Source organism: Piliocolobus tephrosceles, chromosome 3 (genome assembly GCF_002776525.5).
Source record: "Piliocolobus tephrosceles isolate RC106 chromosome 3, ASM277652v3, whole genome shotgun sequence".
In the NCBI taxonomy this organism is placed as follows: domain Eukaryota; kingdom Metazoa; phylum Chordata; class Mammalia; order Primates; family Cercopithecidae; genus Piliocolobus; species Piliocolobus tephrosceles.
Window position 1 is genome coordinate 184,136,393 of NC_045436.1, and position 23,290 is coordinate 184,159,682.

Genomic DNA, 23,290 nt, shown 5'->3' on the forward strand with positions numbered 1-23,290 from the left:
CCTCCCAAAGTGCTGGGTTTCGCTGAACGTTTTTGTTTTGGAAAATATAGTTATTTTTCCTTCAAGTGTTATATTAATATGCAATAAGATTATTTATAAATGAGTAATTTTTTATCTTAGTTTTCATCTCAAATGCCATCAACATTGATACATGTAACCCTCATAAACCAAAGCTCCCTGGGGCCCTCAGTGGTTTGCAGGATTCTAAGAGCTCAGTGCTCCGTAAGGTAATCTGGGTGCCTCCTCCCACAGAGCTCCTGGACTCTCTAAAAAAGACCAGAAACTTTTCATTCACTGATTTAAACACACATATTTGGGTCATACCATAGCTTATTCAGAGGAAATGAAAAGTTCAGAAGCTTCTAGAGTGATTGTCAATAGGGGAAATATGATACAAACTGTATATTAAAGTGACATTTTATTAGACTATTTACTACTTAGTCTAAATTCAAGTACAGTAGTCAAAGAAATTAGTTATTCATCAACTTTGTTGAATTCGCATCTTTCATTTTAGAATAACAGCAGACTTTAAGCATGTATTATTTTTCCAGTGTTCAGCTTAGTCTAAGACTGTGTGAGTCTGGTTTGATCCATTGCCGTGAAGAATACACAGACAGCAGCTGTAATGAGCAGATGCATTCCCTCGTAGAGAAGTTTTGGAGAAAATACACTCCATATAAATAAATGATAACGCAGAGATGTCACCAAAACAATATATGTGGAAACTGGAATAGAACAAATCAGTGCGTAGCAGAAGCAAGCATGACTCAGTGCCGAACTGCTGTTAATAAGAAAGAAAATGTGTATTAGCACCTGCCACTTACATACCACGCATGTAACAACACTTCTACTTTCAAAGAGACTCCAGTAGCTCCTGCCCTTGGACTAGAGGGCACCGTGTTCCTTCTTCCAGACACACATCCAGTCACTATGGTGCTGGGACAGGTGCCTCTCCAGATGCCCGAGATGGGAAAACCCATCCTGCCCCCTTGGAGGCTGTGTTCTAGTGAAGGAGGCAGGAGATCTGTTACCAGATACGTAACATGTCAAGAAGAGACAAATTAATGAAGAAAATTGAAGCAGAGTAAACAGAAGAAGGATGGGTGAGGGCCACCACGTCCCATACACACACCTTGAGCTCTCCAGAAATGCCTCTAAAATTTGACTGTATGTAAAAGTCACCTACAGTGTGTGCTGGAAGTGCCACTGTGGAGTCCCTCCCCACAGAAATCTGGATGTGGTTGGTCTGGGGTGGGCAGAGGTCTGCGTCTCCACAAGGCACAGAGGCGCCCGAGGGGACATGAGCTGCAGCCCCACCTGCTCAGCAGTGCCACCGTCTGCCACTGTTGTCTGTAAAACAGCTCTGAAAAACGCACCCCCAGACTTTGCACAGTTATTTAAAAATTACATATCCATGTGCTACCATATCACATGCATTATAAAATACAAACAATGAATAGAAAATCACAAAAGAGCGAGATACAAATAAACATAAATACAAGTTCTGAGCTTTTCTCCCTGCTGTTGTGTGGAGGACCATGTCAGTCCGTCTGGTCTGGGGACACTGGCCCAGCGGGGTTTGCTGAGCAAATCCACAGGGAAAGACAGCATTCTCAGAATAAGAGCCACCCCTCGAAGTATGTTAATGTACTCCCCTAGTTTTCAACCCACCAACACATTACAGAAATCTCTTCCTCAAAACAACTTCCTGTGAGTCTGTGATTATGGAAAAATGATAAATTCCATTATTTGGGCACTTTCCATGCCTCATCCATGACCTCTGATCAAGTCCTGTCAGAAAGGGCCCAGGGGGCAGCCCTCAGACCCTCAGAGGCCGGGCCTTCCAGGATCCAAATCTCAGTTCTGGCTTTCTGGCCTCACCGCAAAAGCAGCAGTGAGCGCTGAGCTGACCTGTCTGTGCTCTCTGTTCCACAAGTCCCACTTGGCGGCTGCCTGGTCTCTCTGTTCCGTATGTCCCACTTTGCCACTGCCTGGTCTCCCTAAGCATGACTTCCAGCGCTCACGGGGCAGCCTGTGCTGACTGCGCAGACACTCGTGCAAGCATGCAGAGACGTTCAGGGCACTGCTGACACAAAGCCAGGCGCCTCTAAGTCCAGTGTGGGTGGGGTGTGGGTGCTTCCACCACGGTGGACGGTTCCTTTGGCTCAGAGGCATTCATGCTGTTGAGAGCCTCAACACAGGTAAGCAGTGAGGGGCTACTTTTAGGGTGCGGAAAAGCTCAAAGGCAGGGCACAGGTGTGTGTCTGGGTGTGTGGGCCCTGCCACATGTCCTGTAAAGGGCTCCTCAGTCCTGTCAGCTCAGCAGCTCCGCCAGGTGCTACTTGAGGGTGTCCTGTAAGCGGATCCTGCTTCAGTGCTCAATGCTCAGGAAAGGGCGTCAACAGCTACGAAGGGCCAAGGACAGGGCTCTCTGGCCGGAGGTGCCTGGTGCTTCATGCTCCCAGCGACTGTCTCTGGCAGGGAGCTCAGGCTGACCCCTCCACAGCCTCACCTCAGCCCCTCACTGGCTCGCCATCTCCGGCCTTGGAGGGCCCCTTCTTCCTCCTGGCTTCTCCAAACACTCCTTCACCTCAGCCTGCCATGCACTCTGGTCAAACACTCAGACCCTGGGATCTCCCTGTGGGCGGCCCTGGTGCCTGTTTCCTTGCCAGGCCCAGGCTCCTTAGGCGGGTCCCCCAATCCCATACCGCTGGTCACCACTTGGTGTCCAGTCCCACAGGCCGGGGAACCCACAGGGAGGTGGACCCCAAGGTGTCCTCGACACACCCCCTGGTGACAGCAACACCCGGGAAAAGTTGAACAGACGCTGCAGGAAGCTTCGTGGCTAAGTGGGCCGTGACCCCATCCTACCCAGACAGTGCGCGGGAAGCTGCGGCTTAGACATGGTACCATCTTGACTTCAGTTTAACGGTTTTTAGCGTTACCCATCTAGAAGATGGCGGCTTGCAGTTCCCACCACCTCGGCAAAGAGCCATGTGCACTGCAGGGGAGCAGGCAGCCCGGGGTGCCAGCCTGACGCCGGCCCCTGGAACAGAGGGTTGCCAACCACTCAGGGCCACGTTTTTGACCTGCTGGAAATGTATTTTCTGTCTACCATTTAGACCTAGTTACAGTTTTCCTACTGTACTGAAACAAAATAGAAACCACGAGTAAAACTTGATGCTTTAAGCTTTTAAAAGGGAAGGAGAAAACCCTGTAAAATGACGGAGAAATGCTCCTTGACTAGGAAAAGTATCATGTGACACTCTCCAAAGGATCAAAATGCCTTCACCTCACTTTAAAAACATGCTTCCATTTGTCTTTTTCCCTCCCAAATACAAACTGCCTGGCCGGGCACAGTGGCTCAAGAGGTCAGGAGATCGAGACCATCCTGGCTAACACGGTGAAACCCCGTCTCTACTAAAAATAGAAAAAACTAGCCGGGTGTGGTGGCGGGCACCTGTAGTCCCAGCTATTCCGAGGCTGAGGCGGGAGAATGGCGTGAACCCGGGAGGCAGAGCTTGCAGTGAGCCGAGATCACGCCACTGCCCTCCAGCCTGGGCGACACAGTAAGACTCCGTCTCAAAAAAAAAACAAAAAACAAAAAAACAAACCGCCTGGCTATATAAGAGGTGAAAAGTGCCTGGTCCATCAAACTGTAATCTGCAAGCCCCAGGGCAGCTGCAAGGCCAATGACCAAACCTACGGAGAGAGGAGCCGGGCAAGTGCTTCCAGCCCTCAGTCCCCAGCTGGCCACTGGCAGGTGTGCTGTCCACACAGCAGGTGCTTGATCACGCCGTGCACAGCTGCAGCACATCCTTCTCCAGGGTGGAGGCGGGTGCACCTCCATGCGCTCACACCCGCTTGTCCTGACACCTGACCACACGACGTGCTGACAGCCCACCCCGGACGGCCGAGGACGGGGCCTCCTGTTTCTATAAGCCCAGTGTGAGCACGCAGCTGGCCTCACACAATGAGAGAAAGACGTCCCAGGTCAGCTGCTGAGAGACCAGCGGGCGCTGAGCAGGGGTCTCACGGCAGATGTTTGTTTCTACACAGAACCTAAGTCGGGACGGACATCTCCACACAGCCCCGCCACGGGGGGCGTCTCCCAGGCTGGTCTGTTGGTGGCTTCCGCCCCCGGAACCTCAGCTTTCTGCTGTGATGACAAGCTCAGGGGTGACTGTAAACTACGGGGGTCTGTCCACAGACTGCCCCAAAGTGGGCGTGTCAAGCGTCCACAGGCACCTGAAGAAAATACAGGTGAATCGCAGGTATTCCTGTCCTTGGGAAGCTTGCAGTCTGGCCAGGAAGCGATTCTCACCTTGGAAAGGCTCCCATGTCAGCTGTGGGAAGCACGTGCCCTGCTAAAGCAAGGCCAACGCTCCCTGAGAGTGACTCAGGGAACCCTGAGAGTAACCGAGGGGTCCAGCCCGGGCCGCCGAGTCTGCGGGGCGTGGGCACCTCCACCATGGTGGATTGGACGGTTCCTTTGGCTCAGAAGCATTCATGCTGTGAGAGCCTCAACACAGGAGGTGAGCGGCCAGGAGCTCCTTTTAGGGTGGGAAAAGCTCAAAGGCAGGGCACGGGTGTGCGTGCCTGGGTGCGTGGGCCCTGCCTGCATGTCCTGTGAAGGGCTTCTCAGTCCTGTCAGCCCGAGGACACCTCTGTGGAATGTCGACGGGGGCTGGGCATCTGGGTCTGGAGGCAAGGGCAAGGGTCCCTGTGGCCTGGGTCTCAGGAGCTGGTCTGGGGAGGGGAGTAAGGTGGGAAGAGGGCCTGAGTGGAGCTGAGAGGAAGACCTGGTGAACGAAGCTGTGGAGCAGAGCCAGAGGGCGGAGCGGGGCCACAGAAACGTGCAGAGAGCTCTGTGGAGTCACCGGGAGCTCCGCAGGAGAAGCCGCTAAGTGTCCCGGGAGGGCTGGCATGGGGACTCGGCAGTCAGCACCGCGAGACTGCTCAGTCATGGGAGGACGTAGGAGCCCTCCAGCCTCACTGCTCAGCAGAGGCCACAGCGCGCTCCCTGGGGCTCCCGGCAGGACTGGGGCCTCTGGTCACCACAGGACACACGCGAAGCTCTGGCTGACGTGCCGAAAGCCACCCAGCACGTGCCTCAGACGCTCGCCTGCTGCGGAGGAGGCCGTGCCATGGGACGCGATTTCAGCACACGGAGAAACGCACAGGTGCTGCGGGGATTCGTGACTGTGGCTGGCAGCAGGGACGAGCGTGGAGCACGAGGCACTCTGGCAGATGCCGCAGGGGCCACTAGCCCCTGCAAGGCTGTGAACCCTTCTAAGTGCCCCCCATGGAGCCCCCAGCAACTCCCATTTTACAGATGAGAAAACCAGGCACATGTGAGTCAAATACCTTTGCGGGCCCTGGGGTCTCTGCCAGACCAAGCTGGGAGGTACAGAATCAACCTCCCTGCACTCCACTCACACCTGACTCCGCCAGGCCAGGCACGGAGGCTGCTGTGGGGAACATGCTGTGGGGAACAGAGCTGGTGAAGCCCTTGACTCATGAAGCCGCCTTTCTTGGGGGAGCAAGAGAGAAACATGATGAGGAAGCAGAGTGCGTGCGGCGCTGGGAACGCTGCAGAGGAGACAGGCATGTGGATGGGGGGCTACACCCTTGATCAGGGGTCCCCCAGCGGAGGGGACATCTGCACAAAGCTGCTAGGAGACAGGCGTGTGGACTGGGGGGGCTGCACCCTTGATCTGGGGTCCCCTGGGGGAACTTCTGCACAAAGCTGCCAGGAGACGTGTGGGTGTCAGTGAGGAAACCTCAGGCTCACTGGAGGGAACGAGGCGGACCAGGCAGGAGAGCATGGAGGGCAGGCCGGACGCAGCTTGAAGGGACTTCTCAGCAACAGGGGACAGGACTCAGGTCTCTGAACTTCCCTGTGCGCCCCCCTTGTTTTTCCAACCCAACTCATCAGCCTATGTGTAGAAGACACATGCCCCCAGCTACTCAAGGACGACTCAGAACAGGCACGGCCCCAACCAGGAGCCTTCTCCAGGGTCCTGCGCGCTCAACCAGGGTCTCTGGGGCCGAGAGCCGTCTTTTATCTTCATGTCCCAAAGGGGAAGGACTACCCACCCTCCATCTGGCCACCAGCCAGCAGACAAATCTGGGGGGCAGGAAAGGAATTTTCCTTCCTGTGTCTCTAGAAACCATGTGCTGGTGTGACCTGGAGAGCCCAGCGAGACCCCGTGAGACCTGAGCCTGGGGAGCCCAGAGAGACGCAGTCAGACTCGACTGTGGGGAGCCCAGCAAGACCCCGTCAGACCCGACCCTGGGGAGCCCAGCGAGACCCCATCAGACCTGACCCTGGCCCTACACGGACCGCCCAGGCTGGCCTCTGGCCCTTGAACTTTAGACTGTTGCTTATTTAAGGAAAAGAAAACTGTTGGAAAGACTGTTGGATCCATGCAGCTCAGACCCCCTTGCCTATGGAACAAAGTAGGACCCTTAAAACCAGGCAGCCGGCCCCAGAACTGTGCTGAACAGCAGAGGGGCACCTCACCTGCGTGTTTCTGAGCTGAGGAAGTACACTAAGTGGCTGGCCCAGAGCACAGGCCCCGCATACGTCCCAAACGCTGTCAGGAGCACGGCTGGGATTTCCACGTAGGTGTCTAAACCCACGAAGCCTGCGGAGATGTCCACGGTGGCAATGTTGTTGGAGTTGCCCTGGAATACAGGAGAAGAGCTGAGGCCTCACAACACGTGGCATCAACAGCCATGATGTTAGCGTGAAACGTGTACGCAGCCCAGATACCCACGCCAGCACAGACACACGTGTGCTCAGAGGTGGCTGCCCAGGCATTCCTTCAGACCGCCGAGCTGGCCTTGCCTGGGTGGCACCCCCTCCCCCGCTTGCAGTGCCCAGGCTATGGAGGGGCACGTGAGCTGTCCGTGCAGAAGCTGTGGCCCCCTCTGAGGAAGGACACACACAGACTGGCTGGCTGACTGCGGCACATCTCAGACCTCTGTCCAGACCCATCGACTTTTCTTCAGCACATGGACCTCCCCTCAAGGACCCCCATCCGAGGGGGCGCATATGGCCCTGAGAGGCACAGATGCTGGGCCCAGCCAAGGGGGGAGTTGGGCTGAAGACTACAACGGGCACCCAGCCAGGTCCCATCTACGGAGAGGCGCTGCGAGTGGGTTACATGGAGGAGGGCAGGCCAGTCGCCAGGGGAGCACAGCCCTGGTACAAAGTGGTAACTCACATCTGGCTTACGTATCAGACCATGAGGACTCACTTGGTCTCGTCAAACTTCATCTGTCAAGATTCTGGCCAGTCCCGGCCCAGCCCTGGTAGGTAACTCTCTGCAGGATGCAAGGGCTGATGCCACACAGCTTACCCTGCTCCTAGTGATTCTGGATCCCAAAAAGAGGTCTTCTGAGAGACCCTGCCTCTCTGGTCCCAGGCCCTGCCTCTCCATAGGCCCTAGCTCTCCATTCCAAGAACCCGCCTCCACTCCTAGGCTCCACCTCTCCACTCCCAGGTCGGGCCTCTCCATTCCTAGGCCCCTCCTCTCTACTCCCAGGCCCCACCTCTCCATTCCAAGACCACACCCTTCCACTCCTAGGCCCCTCCTCTCTGCTCCCAGGCCCCGCCTCTCCATTCCAAGACCACACCCTTCCACTCCTAGGCCCCTCCTCTCTGCTCCCAGGCCCCGCCTCTCCATTCCAAGACCACACCGTTCCACTCCTAGGCCCCACCTATCCATTCCTAGGCTCCTCCTCTCTGCTCCCAGGCCCTGCCTCTCCACTCCCAGGCCCTGCCTCTCTACGCTCCATCTTTACTGACTCTGATGTCTGTCACTTGCCTGTCATGCTGACCTTTCCTCAGAAACTTATGACATCTACAGTCTGACAGCACATGTCTCTATCAAGCCCAATGAAGACCCCAAGCCCAACAAAGATCCCTCTCCAGAACCAGAACTGTTCATGTCCACAAAACACTGGCTGGGTGTTCACCAGCTTGACTCCTTCCTCCCTTTCCATGCAGACAACTGTGGGGCCAGGGGGTCCCCATGTCATGTTGATGCTGCTTCCTCAGTATCTCACAGATGTGTGTTGACTCCTATCCCTGTTGTCTTAGGCCCCAGCCCTTCGATTTGGCTTCCCCTGAGACCCACTGGACTCGCGGCTACCGCCTCTCCTGGACGGCACCTCCCCAGTCACGTGAATCCTCCACTTGGAAGCCCTTCTGCAGAGAGACCGAGGAGACAGCAAACAGGCAGAAGCAGCAGGAGACCCTGGAGGGCAGCGGGAGGACAGAGTCCCAGACGCCACGATGGGAGCAGGGGAGGACGACACCTGGGAGGCCACTGTGGCTCTGAGCAGGCTCAGCCAGGCACAGAGACTGCCAGCCATGCTGACATGTCTGTAGCTGCACAGCAGCTTTACCTGCATGACTTCATTTAAGCCAACAGTCCTGAGGTGCTTCGTAATTATCCTCGTCAAACAGGGAGGAAACAGAGGCAGAGAGACCCGGGGACTGGGTGAATGTGAAGGGCCAGCAGATGAGCAAGGGCAGTCACATTCCTGATCCCTGGTCTGTTAAGGAACTGCCCAGTTGAGGGCAGGAAGCAGGGATGGGCAGCAAAGCCACAGGTTCCTCCCAGAGGAGATATAACATTAAGGGGCAGCAGACTCAGCCTCAAAACAGGAGGCGTGGGGAGGCGGAGAGACCAGGGAGGGCTGGCTCCTGGGGAGGCCGGGAGACCACTATCCCCGGTTTACAGATAAGGAAATGAAGGTGTGACGAGCCTGCCGGAGGCCACCTGGCTTGAACGTGCTGGACACCAGCATCCAGGCCCGCAGTTCTGCTGGGGACACCCTTGTGCCTTGTGTGGACACGGCAGGGAAACCTGCAGGGGCCTGAGCGGGTCAAAGGGTCGGGGAAGCAACAGGATGGGGCTAAGAAGCTGGCCACTGGCCACCTACTCATTGTACGTGAAGACACAGACTTCTGTAACGTCACGCCTACCCCACCTTTGGGCTTCAGGATCAGAGGGACAGACATACAGACAGAAAATCCTGCAACCGTGGGCTGTTCCATGGGAAAGGCTGGGAACACCGGGAAAGGAGGAGAGGATGGAGGAGAGGCCCTGTCGGGACACAAAGAACTGCACAGCCTTCTGGGATGAGACAGCGGAGAGGCAGACAGCGGTGCACACCAAGAAAATACAGACCTCAGGGTAAAGACAAAAATGGAACCACGATGCTCAGCTGGTGCAAAGTGACTCAGCCTAGGAGTCGGGGCTGGAAGGAATCCAGCAAGTCTGTGCCCGCTCTCCTGAGGTTGCCGGGAGGCTGGATGAGGCTGGATCCCTCTGATGCCCCATCTACCTGTCCATCTATGTCTCTTCATAACTGAGGTGGTTTGGGCTTGTCTGAGATGGGTCTTTAACACTGGACAGAAGCCCTTGCGACTCACCAGGCCTCAGGGAGCTCTCGGGGGGAACAAACGGCCCCCAGTGTGGACAGCCCAGACACCAGGGGCAAAGGGCATGAACGAGAACAATTATTATATCCATCAATGAAGCAAGTGAACAACGGGATGTCTGTGCTTCCTGAACTGCCTGTAATAAATAAACCCAGGCCTGGCCCGGCAGAGCAGCAATCTGCTGTCTTAAGCACCCACATATCCACACGTGGGACGTCTGTCTTAAACGACCGGCTGTACTTTATCTTATAAAATACACACGGGAGTTCGGCATCATTGCCATACTGACAGTTCTTTCGCTAAACAAACATTGTAACTTTCCAACGTCTGGTAAAATTTTCTCAAAGAAAAATCTAAAATAAATATGTAAAAAGTGAAGTCTTCTACCCATGATAATAATGAAAACCTACCTGAAAATAGAAGAAGGCTTGCCCAAACCAATAATGCATCACAGTAATCTCAGCCGCATCGTGCCTCAGGGGCTTCCAGATGAACTTAGTCATGAGAGTCTGAATCAAGAGACTAAATGCTAAGACCGGAAGATTATGTGGTCTAAAGAGCAAGGCTGCCAGAAGAACTAATCCACTATGTATCTCCCATAAACCTACAGTCTTGAGTTTGAAGTCTGCAGCAATGACTTGAGATTTAAGTAAGTCTTTGGTGCCCGTGAACAGAATGCCAAGGACAAAGATATAAACAAAACGAGCTTCAATAATACCCCTAAAAAAAAGCAAAACAAGTTAGATTCATTAGCACCAGTGAGAAAAATTCAAAAACATTTTCCCATGAAAAACACACCTATCTGCCTAGGGAACCAGTAAATGTCCCAGCACTGCTGGCTAAAGGAGCTGCGGCACCCTCCCTACCCCCCAGGGCCCGTCACGGCAGTGGGCATGTCTCCTCCGCACAGCAGCCCTGAGGAGCCACTGCCAAAGGCCCACAGGTGTGTCCTCGTGCAGACTCTTCTGCTGGGGTTGGTTTCAGGGAGATCTTCTTACTCATTTGGCCCGAGGATCACCTGGTGGCACCACCCAAGGTGCCCTCGTGGCCCGCCTGCTTTGCACAATTAAAAAAAACTCAATGCACTGGTATAAGATTCACCTCTAAAAAACTGCTATAAGTTCATAAACGTTAACTGTACAACTGGGCAGATTTAAAGAAGCATTTGCACATTCGCAGGTACACACATATGCAGTTATGGGGACACAAGCACCTGCATGTTTACTGGCGCACACACATGCAATGGTGCAGTCGTCCAACCTGCCGGCTCTGGAAAAAGGCAGAGCTCTGCTCAGCCCAGGCCCTGCTGCTCACCGGCTCTCCGACTCGGGGCGTGTCAGTCAAGACTTCTGACCCTCAGCTTTGCTGTTTGTGAAATGGAGAGAAAATGGTTCTACACTTCACAAAGTCATCCTTGGAATTAAGCAAGGGAATGCAGAGAGTGTCTGGCACACAGTACGCTCAGTAAATACTAAGTACTCTTATGATGGTTATCTGTAAAGGATACAATTACCAAAAAATTTCATCTCACAAAACACGTATGTTCCTAAAACAGTATTTTAAATAAGTTTTGTAAATGAAATACTTCATATATCCTGCAAAAGCTGATCATTTTAAATATCATAAATTTTTTATATCACCGTAATATTGTGAAAACTGAATTTTCCTATATTAGATTTTCTTAGAAAGTTTTGTACATTAAGAAATTAAACTTTGGTGGCTGGGCGCGGTGGCTCAAGCCTGTAATCCCAGCACTTTGGGAGGCCGAGACGGGCGGATCACGAGGTCAGGAGATCGAGACCATCCTGGCTAACACTGTGAAACCCTGTCTCTACTAAAAAATACAAAAAACTAGCCGGGCGAGGTGGCGGGCGCCTGTAGTCCCAGCTACTCCGGAGGCTGAGGCAGGAGAATGGTGTAAACCCGGGAGGCGGAGCTTGCAGTGAGCTGAGATCCGGCCACTGCACTCCAGCCTGGGTGACAGAGCCAGACTCCGTCTCAAAAAAAAAAAAAGAAATTAAACTTTGATCAGTTTCGTTCAAACAGCCTGAGCGCTGTATACCATGTGCCTGGCAGTGTGGCTGTCACGAGGGGCCCACATCCTGGCTGAGGAGCTGGGGTCAGATACCTGGCAACCCCCACAGGTCAAGCTGTGTGCCAAGCTGAGAGTGAATTATAGGCCCATCTGCATTCAAAGAAGGGAGAAATCAGCAAAGGTCACAATCACTGGAGAAGTTTCATAGAAGGGACTGGTTTCTGTGTCAAGAGAGGATGGCAGGGCAGGAGGGTGGTGAGCAGGACGGTGGTGGGCAGGAGGGTGGTGAGCAGGAGGGTAGTGAGCAGATGCAGGCATCATCTGGGGCCTTTGGTGGGTCCTCCTCCTCCCCTGGCCGGGCAGCACCTGATCCTGCTCATCCAGGCCCACCCCACTTCCACCTCCACTCCAGCCATCCCTAGGCTTCTGAGTGGAGGAGAGTCAGGAACGGAGTGCAAAGGATTTCAGACTATCAGTGGATGGCAACGCCTGAGGGACTGACCGGAGAGAGGCAGCTGTTACAACGATTTAGAGCCAGGATGCATCTGCAGCCAGGACCTATGTACAATCGGGACAGATGGGGACAAAGGATGGAAGCACTTTACAGGAAGAAGGTGAACCAGGCAGTGAGGGTGGAAAGAAAAGGCACACTGGCTAGTTCTGGACACTAGCAAATTACATGCTGCAGGAAGCAGGCCAGGGAAGGGAAGAGGGCCAAGGTCTTCAGATGAGTGATGCTGAAATTCAGTGCACAGATCTGCGAGGAAACGAATTTATTCACGCACTGCATCCTAAACACACACCCCCAAATGTAACATCCATTTGGATGAGCCCAAAGTCTCAGATTCCAAAGACACAGTCTTTGAGACATCTCCACAGAACACTGCTGGTACCTGCCCGTCAGCATCCTCTCCACACTGAGGGTCTGCTACACTGCCACTGCCTCAGCCAGGCCACAGCTCACCCTAACCCCCAACCCTTACTCCCCACTCAGCCAGGAGGTATTTCCAGGAGTGCCCCGGAGCCCCACGGCCACTCCTCAGACTGGCCACAGCCCTTAGCAGTCACCTTGACTTTTGCTCTGGTTAGAAAAGCAACACTTGTTAACTCTAGACATCGCTAAGATACAAAAATAAGTAAAAAGACCACAATCTATGATTTCGGGTCCTAAATATAATCATCAGTATTTTCAGTATGTAGTCTTTCATATTAAGTATGAAAAAAAAAAAACAGGTACACACTTAGTAAGGTGGGGTCATACCACCGTTTTACAGCCCACTGTTCCACCACATGCTTCTCTGTTCTGTGCAAACAGGCTGCTAACAGCCAGAAGACTCCTTTACAGAGCACTGACCTCACTGGGAGGATCACTGTATTGCTGCTGGATAGTTACCCCGGTTGTTCCTTTTTGCAAGTGTGAAGGGCACTTCAGTGGGCACGCCTCTGTCCCATCCAGGCTCCTGCCTCTGCTTATATTCTTGAGGTAAATGGAAATAGAGTCAGCTATATAAGTTTAAACAGAGGGTCACCCACACGTTACAAGCTGCCCTCCAGAGCGGCCTCTGCTCATCCCACTCCGGAGGATGAGAAGGAGCCTGTTTCACCGCAACACCGTTAAAACCAGAAACACGGCTGCCTTGACACGAAGAAAATGGTCCTCCTGACTGAGCCCTCCCACCAATCGGCAGGAGCTCCTGGCCCCTCACGGGGGCTTGTTACAAATTATGAGGACGGTGTGATTTTCCAGCAAGCTTCGTCTCCCAACTGCTGGGAAACATCCACTCGTCATCCTCATCGTCAATCACACCCTGACCAGGAAAACAGAACCCTGGTCATCACGTGCTGCCACTCACTTAGAAACCAACTCATACTCATCTGTCTGTCCCATCACACACCTCGAAGGTTTTATTTTAAATTAAAAAAAATCTTACTTCCAAGTGATTTCTCTTCTAAAAGTAACACATAAAACATAAAAAGTGCTAACAACGGGGCTGGTGGGGGTTTTCTTAGTTACACTTCAGCAGCTGTTGACACAATCACAATTCACAAATACCAAACTCCAGTGCTGTGAAGACTGGCAGGGTCTTCTCAGTCCATCAGAGAGTAAACTGGTTCTACGTTCCCCGTGTCTGCCAGTTCATCAGAGAGTAAAGTGGTTCTACGCGCCCCGTGTCTGCCACGCACTTACTTGGAAATGTCCTGGCTGTCCGGCCGCCACGGGAACCGGACACTCCCGATGGCTGCCCGGTAGCAGTAGACGCCCAGCAGCCCCAGCGCCAGGGCAGCCTTGGACACAGAGGAGCACCCCCTCTGCACCAGCACAAAAACCATGAGGAGGGAGATGGCAGCCAGGACAGAGAGCTCGGCTTTGTGATCAGAGCTGAAACGAGATGGAGAACGCCAGCATTACAGCAAGCAAACAGCGACGAGATCAATCTGCGCTGAGTGGCTTTCAAAGGACTGTATTAAAAAATAGCTGATTTCCCAAAAACCAAAGATTACACGAAATTGTTGGCTTTTATTTTCAAACGAAGGTTCTTAAAGTGTAACAAATAAAAGACGGTCAACCTCAGTGGGGTGTGGTGGCTCACGACTGTAATCCAGCACTTTAGGATGCCAAGGCAGAAGGATCGCTTGAGGCCAGGAGTTTGAGACCAGCCTGGGCCACATGGTGAGACCTCATTTTATTTAAAAAAAAAAAAAAAATGGCCGGGCGCAGTGGCTCAAGCCTATAATCCCAGCACTTTGGGAAGCCGAGACGGGCGGATCACGAGGTCAGGAGATCGAGACCATCCTGGTTAACACGGTGAAACCCCGTCTCTACTAAAAAATACAAAAAACTAGCCGGGCGAGGTGACGGGCGCCTGTAGTCCCAGTTACTCGGGAGGCTGAGGCAGGAGAATGGCATAAACCCGGGAGGCAGAGCTTGCAGTGAGCTGAGATCCGGCCACTGCACTCCTGCCTGGGTGACAGAGCCAGACTCCGTCTCAAAAAAAAAAAAAAAAAGTCAACTTGAACTCTCACTTCTCATTCACAAATAGGTCTCCCATCATCAGAGCTGGATGCCCAGAGGCCAGGCAGTGACAAATATATAGAGTCCTCTTGTCCCCTGGTACCCTCTTGGGGGCAGGCCTGCATCTACCAGCTCACCTCCTCCTCCTGCCTTCTCCCATTAACTCGGTAACGCACGATACGTCCCTAGACCCACATGGCCTCTCACAGGGTCTGCCGTCAGGAGATGGTGCAGAGGTTGACAGCTCGTCAGAGAGCAGAGCCCGAACTCCTGACCGCACTGCAGTGGTGCAGCACCAGCCAGCCCTGGCCTGAGCATGAGGCGGTGACGGCCGGGCTCCCTTCTGTTTCTTTCACGGCAGCTCTCACTTCAAAGCCTCCCAGGATGGGAGGGGGAGACTGGGGCCACACGGGGGACTGGGCCTCACCCCAGGAAGGGGCACCTGTGTGTTTTTGTATTGTTGCTTTTAAAATGGCACATGTTTTTACACAATCTTCAGGACTGTTATAATAATAAAGTAGAACAACTGTAACAATGTAATTGTTACTGTCAGAAATTACATGAATGTGCGCTGTCTCAAAATACCGTAATATTTTCAGACTACAGGTGACCTCGGGTAAGCAAAACTGCGGATAACATTTTCAGACTATGGTTGACCTCAGGTAAGCAAAACTGCGGATAATGCCGTGGGGGATGGCTCTTGCATGTGGGGTGGAAAGCCAGCCGGTTCTCTCCTAATGCTTTCATTTTCCAGGAAAGTCAGGAACAAGGGGTCATAGTGCTATTCCCGGACACGGCGCTCCGGGACACACCCTGCTCTACACGTCTGGGATCCGACCCTGAAGCTGGCGTGCCCAGCACAACCTCCCGTCAGCCCATACCCCCTCTGCTTCCTCACCTCCGGAGCGGGGACCAACCAAAGTCCTCTCTCCGGGGTTGCTCTGGAAAGAAAACGTGTGGGCACGCGGCAGGCAGATTACCTGAAGGACCCAATCTGTGATGACTTTGGTTACCAAGGTTTTAGTAATTTAGTTAATGCTTAGCCTCCCACAAGAATTACTTAATCAGAAGAATCTGTAATTTCGCAGCTTCTGATGTAAATTTACAAGTATCTTCCAAAAGAACCGTGACACTAACGTGGCCCCAGGAATCCTCACATGCTCACCAAGACTGAGTCTCACCACTCAGTTCTGTTTCTCTGCCTCAGCAGGGATGAAGTCACACCCTGTCATTTGACCGGAAGTACCCTCATTACTAGGACTGGGCATTTCTCTTTTCCTTCTGCTGGCATTCCTTAAAGGAGTTCTCTGCAGTGACGAGACCGCAACCCGTGCCTGTTACTCTCATCGCAGACACTGTTTCATTTTGCTGTTCTTCTTTTACTTTAGTTTCCTAAGTCTTCACTGCCAGATAATTAAAATTTAAAGTCTAGACAAATCTTAATTATTTTTCTGTCCTAGTTTCTTATATTTATTTTGAGCCTTGCTTGAAATGATTTGCTACACTTCCTAGGCGGTTTTCCAGTTGCCAATGAAAGGCTCAGGAGGTGGCTGAATTCCTCCACACGGCTCTTACCCTTCAGGGTGAGGAGAGAGAAAAGGAAGGATGGAGAGGAGAAAGGAGGGGAGCTGAGGACAAAGCTGGCCCACAGACGCTGCACCCACCTTGCCTGGCTGACCCCATCCTTGCTGCTGCCCTGGGGATCATCGGCAGTGGGCTATGGGTCTGGGGGAATGACATGGCTTAGATGTTTGTCCACTGCAAATCTCACATTGAACTTGGACGTTCAGGCTGGGCACACTGGCTCACATCTGTGATCCCAGCACTTTGGGAGGCCGAGGTAGGTGGATCACTTGAGTTCAGGAGTTCGAGACCAGCCCAGCCAACATGGTAACACCCCGTCTCCACTAAAAACACAAAAATTAGCCAGGCATGGTGGCGGGCACCTGTAATCCCAGCTACTCAGGGGCCGAGACAGGAGAATCTCTTGAACCGGGGGGGCAGAGGTTGCAGTGAGCCGAGATCGTGCCACTGCACTCCAGCACGGGTGAGACTGAAACTCCGTTTCAAAAAAAAAAGACACTGGACCTCCAGGGTTGGAAGTGAGCCTGGTGGGAGACGTCTGGGTCATGGGGCCAGATCCCTCATGAATGGCTTGGTGCCATCTTCGCAGTAATGAGCGCATTCTCGCTCTGGCTGTTCACAAGAGAGCTGATGTTTAAAAGCACCAGACACCTCCCCCATCCCTCTCTTGCCCCTGCTCTCGCCACATGAAGTGCTGTCTCCTGCTTTGCCCTCCGCCATAACTGCCAGTTTCCTGAGGCCTCTCCAGGAGCAGACGCCAACACCATGCCTCCCGTGCAGCCTGCAGAGCTGAGAGCCAAGATGAACCTGTTTCCTTACACATGACCCGGCCTCAGGTATTTCTTTACAGCAACCCAGGAATGGCCTGACACAGGGAGACGCTGAGTGATGGGCGGGGGGCACACAGCCTGGGGGATCCGGAACAAGCCATTAGCAAGCCTGACCCCCAGATGACATCTTTACTATAGCATGATCATTGAAACACAAGTTTTCAATCACAGACCGTTACAGTGGTTCAGCACTAATAAATCAAACCTATTAGGCTAGCCCCAGATAAATTCACCTCTCAACACTGATTCTAGTATCTAGTAGAACACTGGTTTTAGTATATTTTCCCAGTTCTTCAGATCTCAAAATACTATCCCATTCTTAATATGAAAAATGATCTCAATTGAAAAAAAGAAGAGCTTGGCAGGTGACCGATTGGCTGTATAAAGTCTGGCCTGTGACCACAGGCCCACGCTCTCACCTGGTGAGCCAGTGGCCGAGGTCAGGCCGGTGAGCCCACTGCACACCTGTCTGGTTGAGAGAGCGCAGCAGCCGGCAGCAGGCCAGTATCAGCCACGGACTGGCCAGCACCATCCACTTCTCGTGGCCTCTGAGTACTTGGGAGGGAGAGGGGCTTCTGTGGCCTTTGTCTCGCTCCAGCGCATCACAGGCAGACCCGTCCTGCCACGCTGCTGTGGCCCCGTCAAGCCCTTGCTCCACATGGAGGCCACATGGAGGCTCACTGTCGTCTCCCAGAAAGTAGTTTCTGTAGGTTTCTTGGCTCAGAGCTAGACACAAGGTGTTCACAAGGAAGTACCAGGTCTGGTGTTCCTCCTCCACGAAGCTGCTGGCACCCAGGCTCAAGACGTGGCCCGCCGTCCCTAGCAGAATAAGAAGGTCTAGCTCTGACCACCTTGAGCTGGGATGCACGGGGTTCTGTAAAAAGCAAAGCGCATTTTGTAAGAGACAGTCTGACAATTACGCACATCTTGCTGCATGTCAAGGCCTTGTTCACAGCAGAGAATGTCCTGGACACACACCGTTGTTCCTCGTACCCAGTACCTGAGCCCCTACTCTGGAACAGCCCCCTTCTGCTCCAGTGACAGGAACCCTCCTCTTGGGACGCAGCCTGCAGAAGTGGAGACGCCCTCAGCCCAGGCAGGGGAGCCGGGACACAGCACAGCCAGCCAGCTGTTCTCCCACTGGACGGCAAGTCCCAAGCTGAGTGACAAAGACTGAAATGGTCAGAACCCTCTGGGCAGTGATGCAGCCCAAAGAGCTTGCCCAGAGGCTCCTGGCCCTGGCCCTCCGTGCTCCTGCGTCCAGGCTCTTGAAGATCTCTGGTCTTCAGATGGGCATTGCTAGTTCCTGCTTCTTGAAACCAAAGAACTCCAACAATACATCCCACCAAACCAGACCTCGAATTTCTCATGAATGTTCCAGAAATCCAGAAAGTTTCCACTAAAATGGTTAATTCTGTTGAAAGGACAAAGTTGACATCACAGGACTGTCCCTTAAATATATGAACTTAAAGCAGTCAAAATCAAAGATGAGGACTCAATTATTGCCATTTATTCTTTTGGTAACTATATATTGCCTGCCGCTAGGTACTAATTCAATAGAGGGAGAGAAAGCATGAGCCCAGGTGGGCCCGAGATGCAAGCGTGGATGCAGATCATCCTGGCTCCGAGGAAGCCTGTGGCCTGATCGCAACGCTGTGTCTCGGTCAGACACTCAGCACAGGGCCTCTGACAGCTCAAGCCAAGAGGGGATAAGGGCTGTGCAGGGCTGGGGTGGGGGCCAACAGTCCTGCTGCCACTGCACTAAGTCACTTCATCCTGGACTCTGGATCTGAGTGCGACCATCCACCTCTTTCTCACTGCCTCGCCACCACTCCCCAGCTAACAAATGAAGGTGTCTGAGGCCAAAGACAAAGAATTCCAACAGACAACATCCGCCTTGGAAAGAAATCTGGACCTGATGAGGCAGGATGCATTCTGGAGGCAGCAGGACGAGTGGGGCGACCAAGTCTCCTTTTGACCCTCCTGAGTGCCCAGGACAACTGTCTCTTCTTCCCTCAGCTGCAGCTCCCACACCTCTGCTGGGAGGCTGTCTGATTCACTCACCCTCTCAGTGGGAGGTTCACTCCTCTGTGACCACCAGCTCTTTACAATCACCTCTGTGACAGTCGCAGGAACCTAGCTTTCCAAGAACTAAGGCATGTGACCTGACAGCACAGATGTGAACACCTGTGTCAGGACACCCTGAGGCCTGGGATAAGGCTGCTCCAAGTCCTTCCCAGAGGCCCCCTGTCCAGGGCACTGCCAGCACTTGGCACACACCAGCTCTGTTCAACGAAAGTCTGGTAAACGAAAGGCAGCCTGAAATAATAAGAACAGCCTGAGCAGGACCACATCACATTCCTAGGAACCAGCCGTACGTACCTTCCTGGAGGTGTTTCCACCCACAAGCACGTTGGTCAGAACAGACACGATCACACACAGCAGCGCCGAGGCCAGCACCATCACCCCACCTGCCGCCAGCCACGAGAGGCCACAGAAGTAGCAGGAACTTTCAGCTGAGGTGCACACAATGACGTGAACGGCCGAAAGAACCAAGATCACCAAATAAAAGAGCAGAGAAAACCCAGGAGATGACAGTGGGACTTCCAGCTCAGCCTTTCTGTGCAGTGCCTGTGGGACGCTGAGCAGGAGCAGGGTGAGAACCTGGAACAGAGAAACAGCAGCGTTCACAGACTGCTGGGCTTGGAGAAACCCACTTAAAACAAGTCCAGCTCCCACTCTCGTGTCAGCTGTCCACACAGTAAAAACAGAAAAGCAAGCTCAGGAAAAGACGATTCCTAATTAACTGCCCCAAAATGCATGGCGTGATTTTTTTTCATCACCTGTAGCAATACTGAGTGAGGCCAATTGACACCTGACAATACTCTGGGTCTTGTCACAAATCAGGACACACCACGAAAGAGTTAAACAAGAAAATTAATATTTTCCCATTTTTTATAACACCAAGATATATACTTAAAACTATACATATTTGGCTGAGTTATCAAATCAGTGCAACACCTGAGCCACGACTGTGTGAGCATCTGTACCTCCAAAACCACGACAGTCCCCACCATCATCGAATACATGTCGTACTGGGCCACTTGTGTGCTCAGGGACAAGCTCAGCGTCTTCAGAGCAGCCAGGTACTGCCTGAGAACCTTGGAGCCCAGGTTGAACAGGACTTCTGAGTGCTTTTCCTCCAAGTACAGTCTGATCCAGTTCCCATGCAATCTTTCTGACATTTTAAACTGCTCAAACCCAGGATCTATTAAGAAGACAGAAAAGTTACATGCCCGCACACACACCGTGAACATACATATATATACATAATCTCAAAGTATTTAGTTATGCGTGGCACATGGCAAAGCCTTCTGTTTTTAGAACTGACACTTAACGAAGATGAACCATTCCTTTGGGTGGGGGTCTGCAACGCCTTCTATAAAGCCTGGAAAGCCGCCGATGTGCATCCATCCGCCTTCCGGCGATAGGGGCCTTGCTACTTGGCATACACCCTGCGGACGGCAGTGACTGCACCCTGTGCCGCCTGACCTCTTTCTCTGCCTCCCTCATCGCTCTCACTTCCTCCTCCCTGTTCTGTCTCTTTCTATTCTCTCCTTCTTGTCAGCGTGCAATATACAAACAATCCTGAAATGCATTTTGTCAACAGTCAGGTTTTACAGTCTTTCTAACCCTCACAGCACTGTATGCGGACTGGGCAGGCAGCGGCTTGACCCTTCTCCACCACACCCACTTCCCCTGTGCAGACTGGCCCTTCCGAGCTCTAACATCCCCTGTTCTGCAGCCTGGGTGACTTCCTCACATCCTCTTTGGAAAGGGAGAGCAGTTTCCAGCCCTCTCTGCTCACGAGGGTGAGCTCTGCTGGGAGCATGGATGCCCTGCCTCTGGATGGAGCACTGCCCCTCTGCTATGGCACCCTCTTTTAGACCATAGTGCCATGCTGCTCATGGCACAGCTGATGTCCTTTCTTTCCAGAGCTGGCTGATGCGTGAGCCTCTGCCTGGACCACACTCACTTGTGATTAGATTGGTCTTTTTTTTTTGAGACGGAGTCTCGCTCTGTCGCCCAGGCTGGAGTGCAGTGGCCGGATCGCAGCTCACTGCAAGCTCCGCCTCCCGGGTTGACGTCATTCTCCTGTCTCAGCCTCCCGAGTAGCTGGGACTACAGGTGCCTGCCACCACGCCCAGCTAAGATTTTGCATTTTTTAGTAGAGATGGGGTTTCACTGTGTTAGCCAGGATGGCCTCGATCTCCTGACCTCGTGATCTCCCGCCTCGGCTCCCAAAGTGTTGGGATTACAGGCTTGAGCCACCGCGCCCGGCCTAGACTGGTCTTTAAAGCAAGAACTTCCTTCCCAAGACCCCTTCAGTTTTTGACACGCGTTTCCTACTCCAGAAGAGCCAGGCCAAGGAGGGTCTCAGCTGTGCCTCTTGGCAGGCCCACCACTCTGTGGCTCTGCATGCCCCAGGCCTGCTGTCATCACAGCAGTGAAAGAGCTGCCACAGGCGCTCGAGCCACTGAGGTCCAGGGCGCTGTGGCACCAGTCCCTGAGCGTGAACCCACACGCCTGCAGGCCCACCCCACTGCTGCCGGCACCAAGTCCCTGAGCATGAACCCACACGCCTGCTGCCGGCACCAAGTCCCTGAGCGTGAACCCACACGCCTGCAGGCCCACCCCACGGCTGCTGGCACCCGGTGCTCTGCACTAAGTGCCAGTGGCCAGCAACACTATGCAGCTCGCTCGTCTCACCTCCCTAATAACCCTATGAGGCAGGGATGAGCATCAGAACTTCTCCAGAGGAGGCAACTGAGACACAGGGGTGAGTCACACACCCAGGCCACAGTGCCAGTGGGCAAAAGCTGCAAACAAAACTCAGGCAGTCTGGTTCCAGGGCTGGCATCCTTCATTGCTACATCCACACCCAGGCCTGTGTCCACACCCCACCGCCCCAGAGTCACAGAGACATGGGCACCTGTGTCTATAGCCCTCCACCTACCAGGGAGTCACAGAGCTATGGGGGTGCATCTGTGCATGCATCGAAACAATATCCATGGAGCATGGACATGCCAGGCGCTGTGCCAGGCGCTGTGCCAGGGGAAAGACACAGCATGGCGAGCAAGCAGGTGCAATCCTTGCCTGCTGGGGCCTGGATCCAGTAGGGCTCACAGGCACGCGCACGCACACACACACAAGTGTAATTACAAACTGTGACTGCATTACAGTTGTAATTACAAGTTTCCCAGGAAGGAAAAGTAGAGGGTACCAATGGGGGATTTTTGGTAATGGGGAGGAACTGAGTTTGGACTGGGAGTGGGCGCTGGACCAGGAAGGTCTGATGTTTACGCTGAAATGTAAATGGTACCCAGGAATTCGCCAGGCAAAAAACTGGAGGAAGAGCATCAAGTTGATGGGAACAGCATGTGCGAAAGTCCAGAGGCGAGAAAAAGCTGGTCCCACTACACTGAGAGAGCCGGGCACCTCCAACAGACTGGACACCACCCAAGGACTGTACAGGCCTGGCTGTGGGTTCTAACACATATTTCAGTGTCAGAACACGTACCCTATTTTGTTTTAGGAAACGTGATCCCCGACGGTGTAGACAATGGGCCGGCGGGGGGGGGCGGGGAGCGCGTGTCCCAGACGCTGTGGGCTGTGTTTTCAGTCAAGGGAGGCTCCTGCATTCATTTAACAGGCTGGTTTCCTCCCATATCCACTGTGGTTCCCAACTTCCTCCAGCCACTGCTTCTGGAACAGGCAAATAACCTTTCCATCTTTTTTTTGATTTTGTTGGTATTTTTTTGTTTTGTTTTGTTTTTGAGACGGAGTCTCCCTCTGTTGCCCGGGCTGGAGTGCAGTGGCACAATCTCGGCTCACTGTAAGCTCCCAGGTTCACGCCATTCTCCTGCCTCAGGCTCCAGAGTAGCTGGGACTATACAGGTGCCCGCCACCACGCCCGGCTAATTTTTTGTATTTTTAGTAGAGACAGGGTTTCACCGTGTTAGCCAGGATGGTCTCCATCTCCTGACCAGGTGATCCGCCCGCCTCGGCCTCCCAAAGTGCTGGGATTACAGGCGTGAGCCACCGCGCCCGGCCAAAAATTAAACTTCTTTTGTTAGTGTTTTCATTGATCTTAGCAAAGAAAAAAGGACACATTAACAAAACAAGCAATATGCAAAAGCTACTAAACTCAGACTATTTTTTAAAAAACCAAAAGCACAAGTCACGGTCATCCCTGGTCTTGACTAAATGTCTCCATGGCCAAAGGCCTCCACCTGGCCACCTCACAGGGTGAGAGCTGGTGCTCAGTGGAGCCTCCAGCCACTCATCACATCCGGTTCCCAGCACTC

General features: G+C 53.1%; 1 protein-coding gene across 9 annotated transcripts in view; it reads right to left on the bottom strand.

Moving 5' to 3' along the window:
• Positions 1-399: 399 nt before the first annotated feature.
• The window catches only part of PIGG (phosphatidylinositol glycan anchor biosynthesis class G), a 36,342-nt gene continuing 13,451 nt past the window's right edge, over positions 400-23,290 (bottom strand). For 2 of the 9 annotated variants that reach the window (XR_003307188.1, XM_026449202.1), the window contains exons 5-11: positions 20,019-20,190; positions 19,305-19,586; positions 17,342-17,796; positions 13,684-13,875; positions 9,871-10,180; positions 6,527-6,690; positions 400-781 (exon numbers count right to left, since the gene is read on the bottom strand). Coding sequence is in view for 7 of the 9 variants with exons in the window: in XM_026449202.1 (XP_026304987.1) it covers positions 565-781; positions 6,527-6,690; positions 9,871-10,180; positions 13,684-13,875; positions 17,342-17,796; positions 19,305-19,385 (1,419 nt within the window). In the remaining 2 variants the exon portion in view is untranslated. Of the gene's footprint in view, positions 782-6,526; positions 6,691-9,870; positions 10,181-12,251; positions 12,973-13,683; positions 13,876-17,341; positions 17,797-18,410; positions 19,587-19,943; positions 20,191-23,290 lie in introns of those variants that run through there. The other 7 variants (XM_026449199.1, XM_023206722.1, XM_026449200.1 and 4 more) reach the window with 7 other exon arrangements.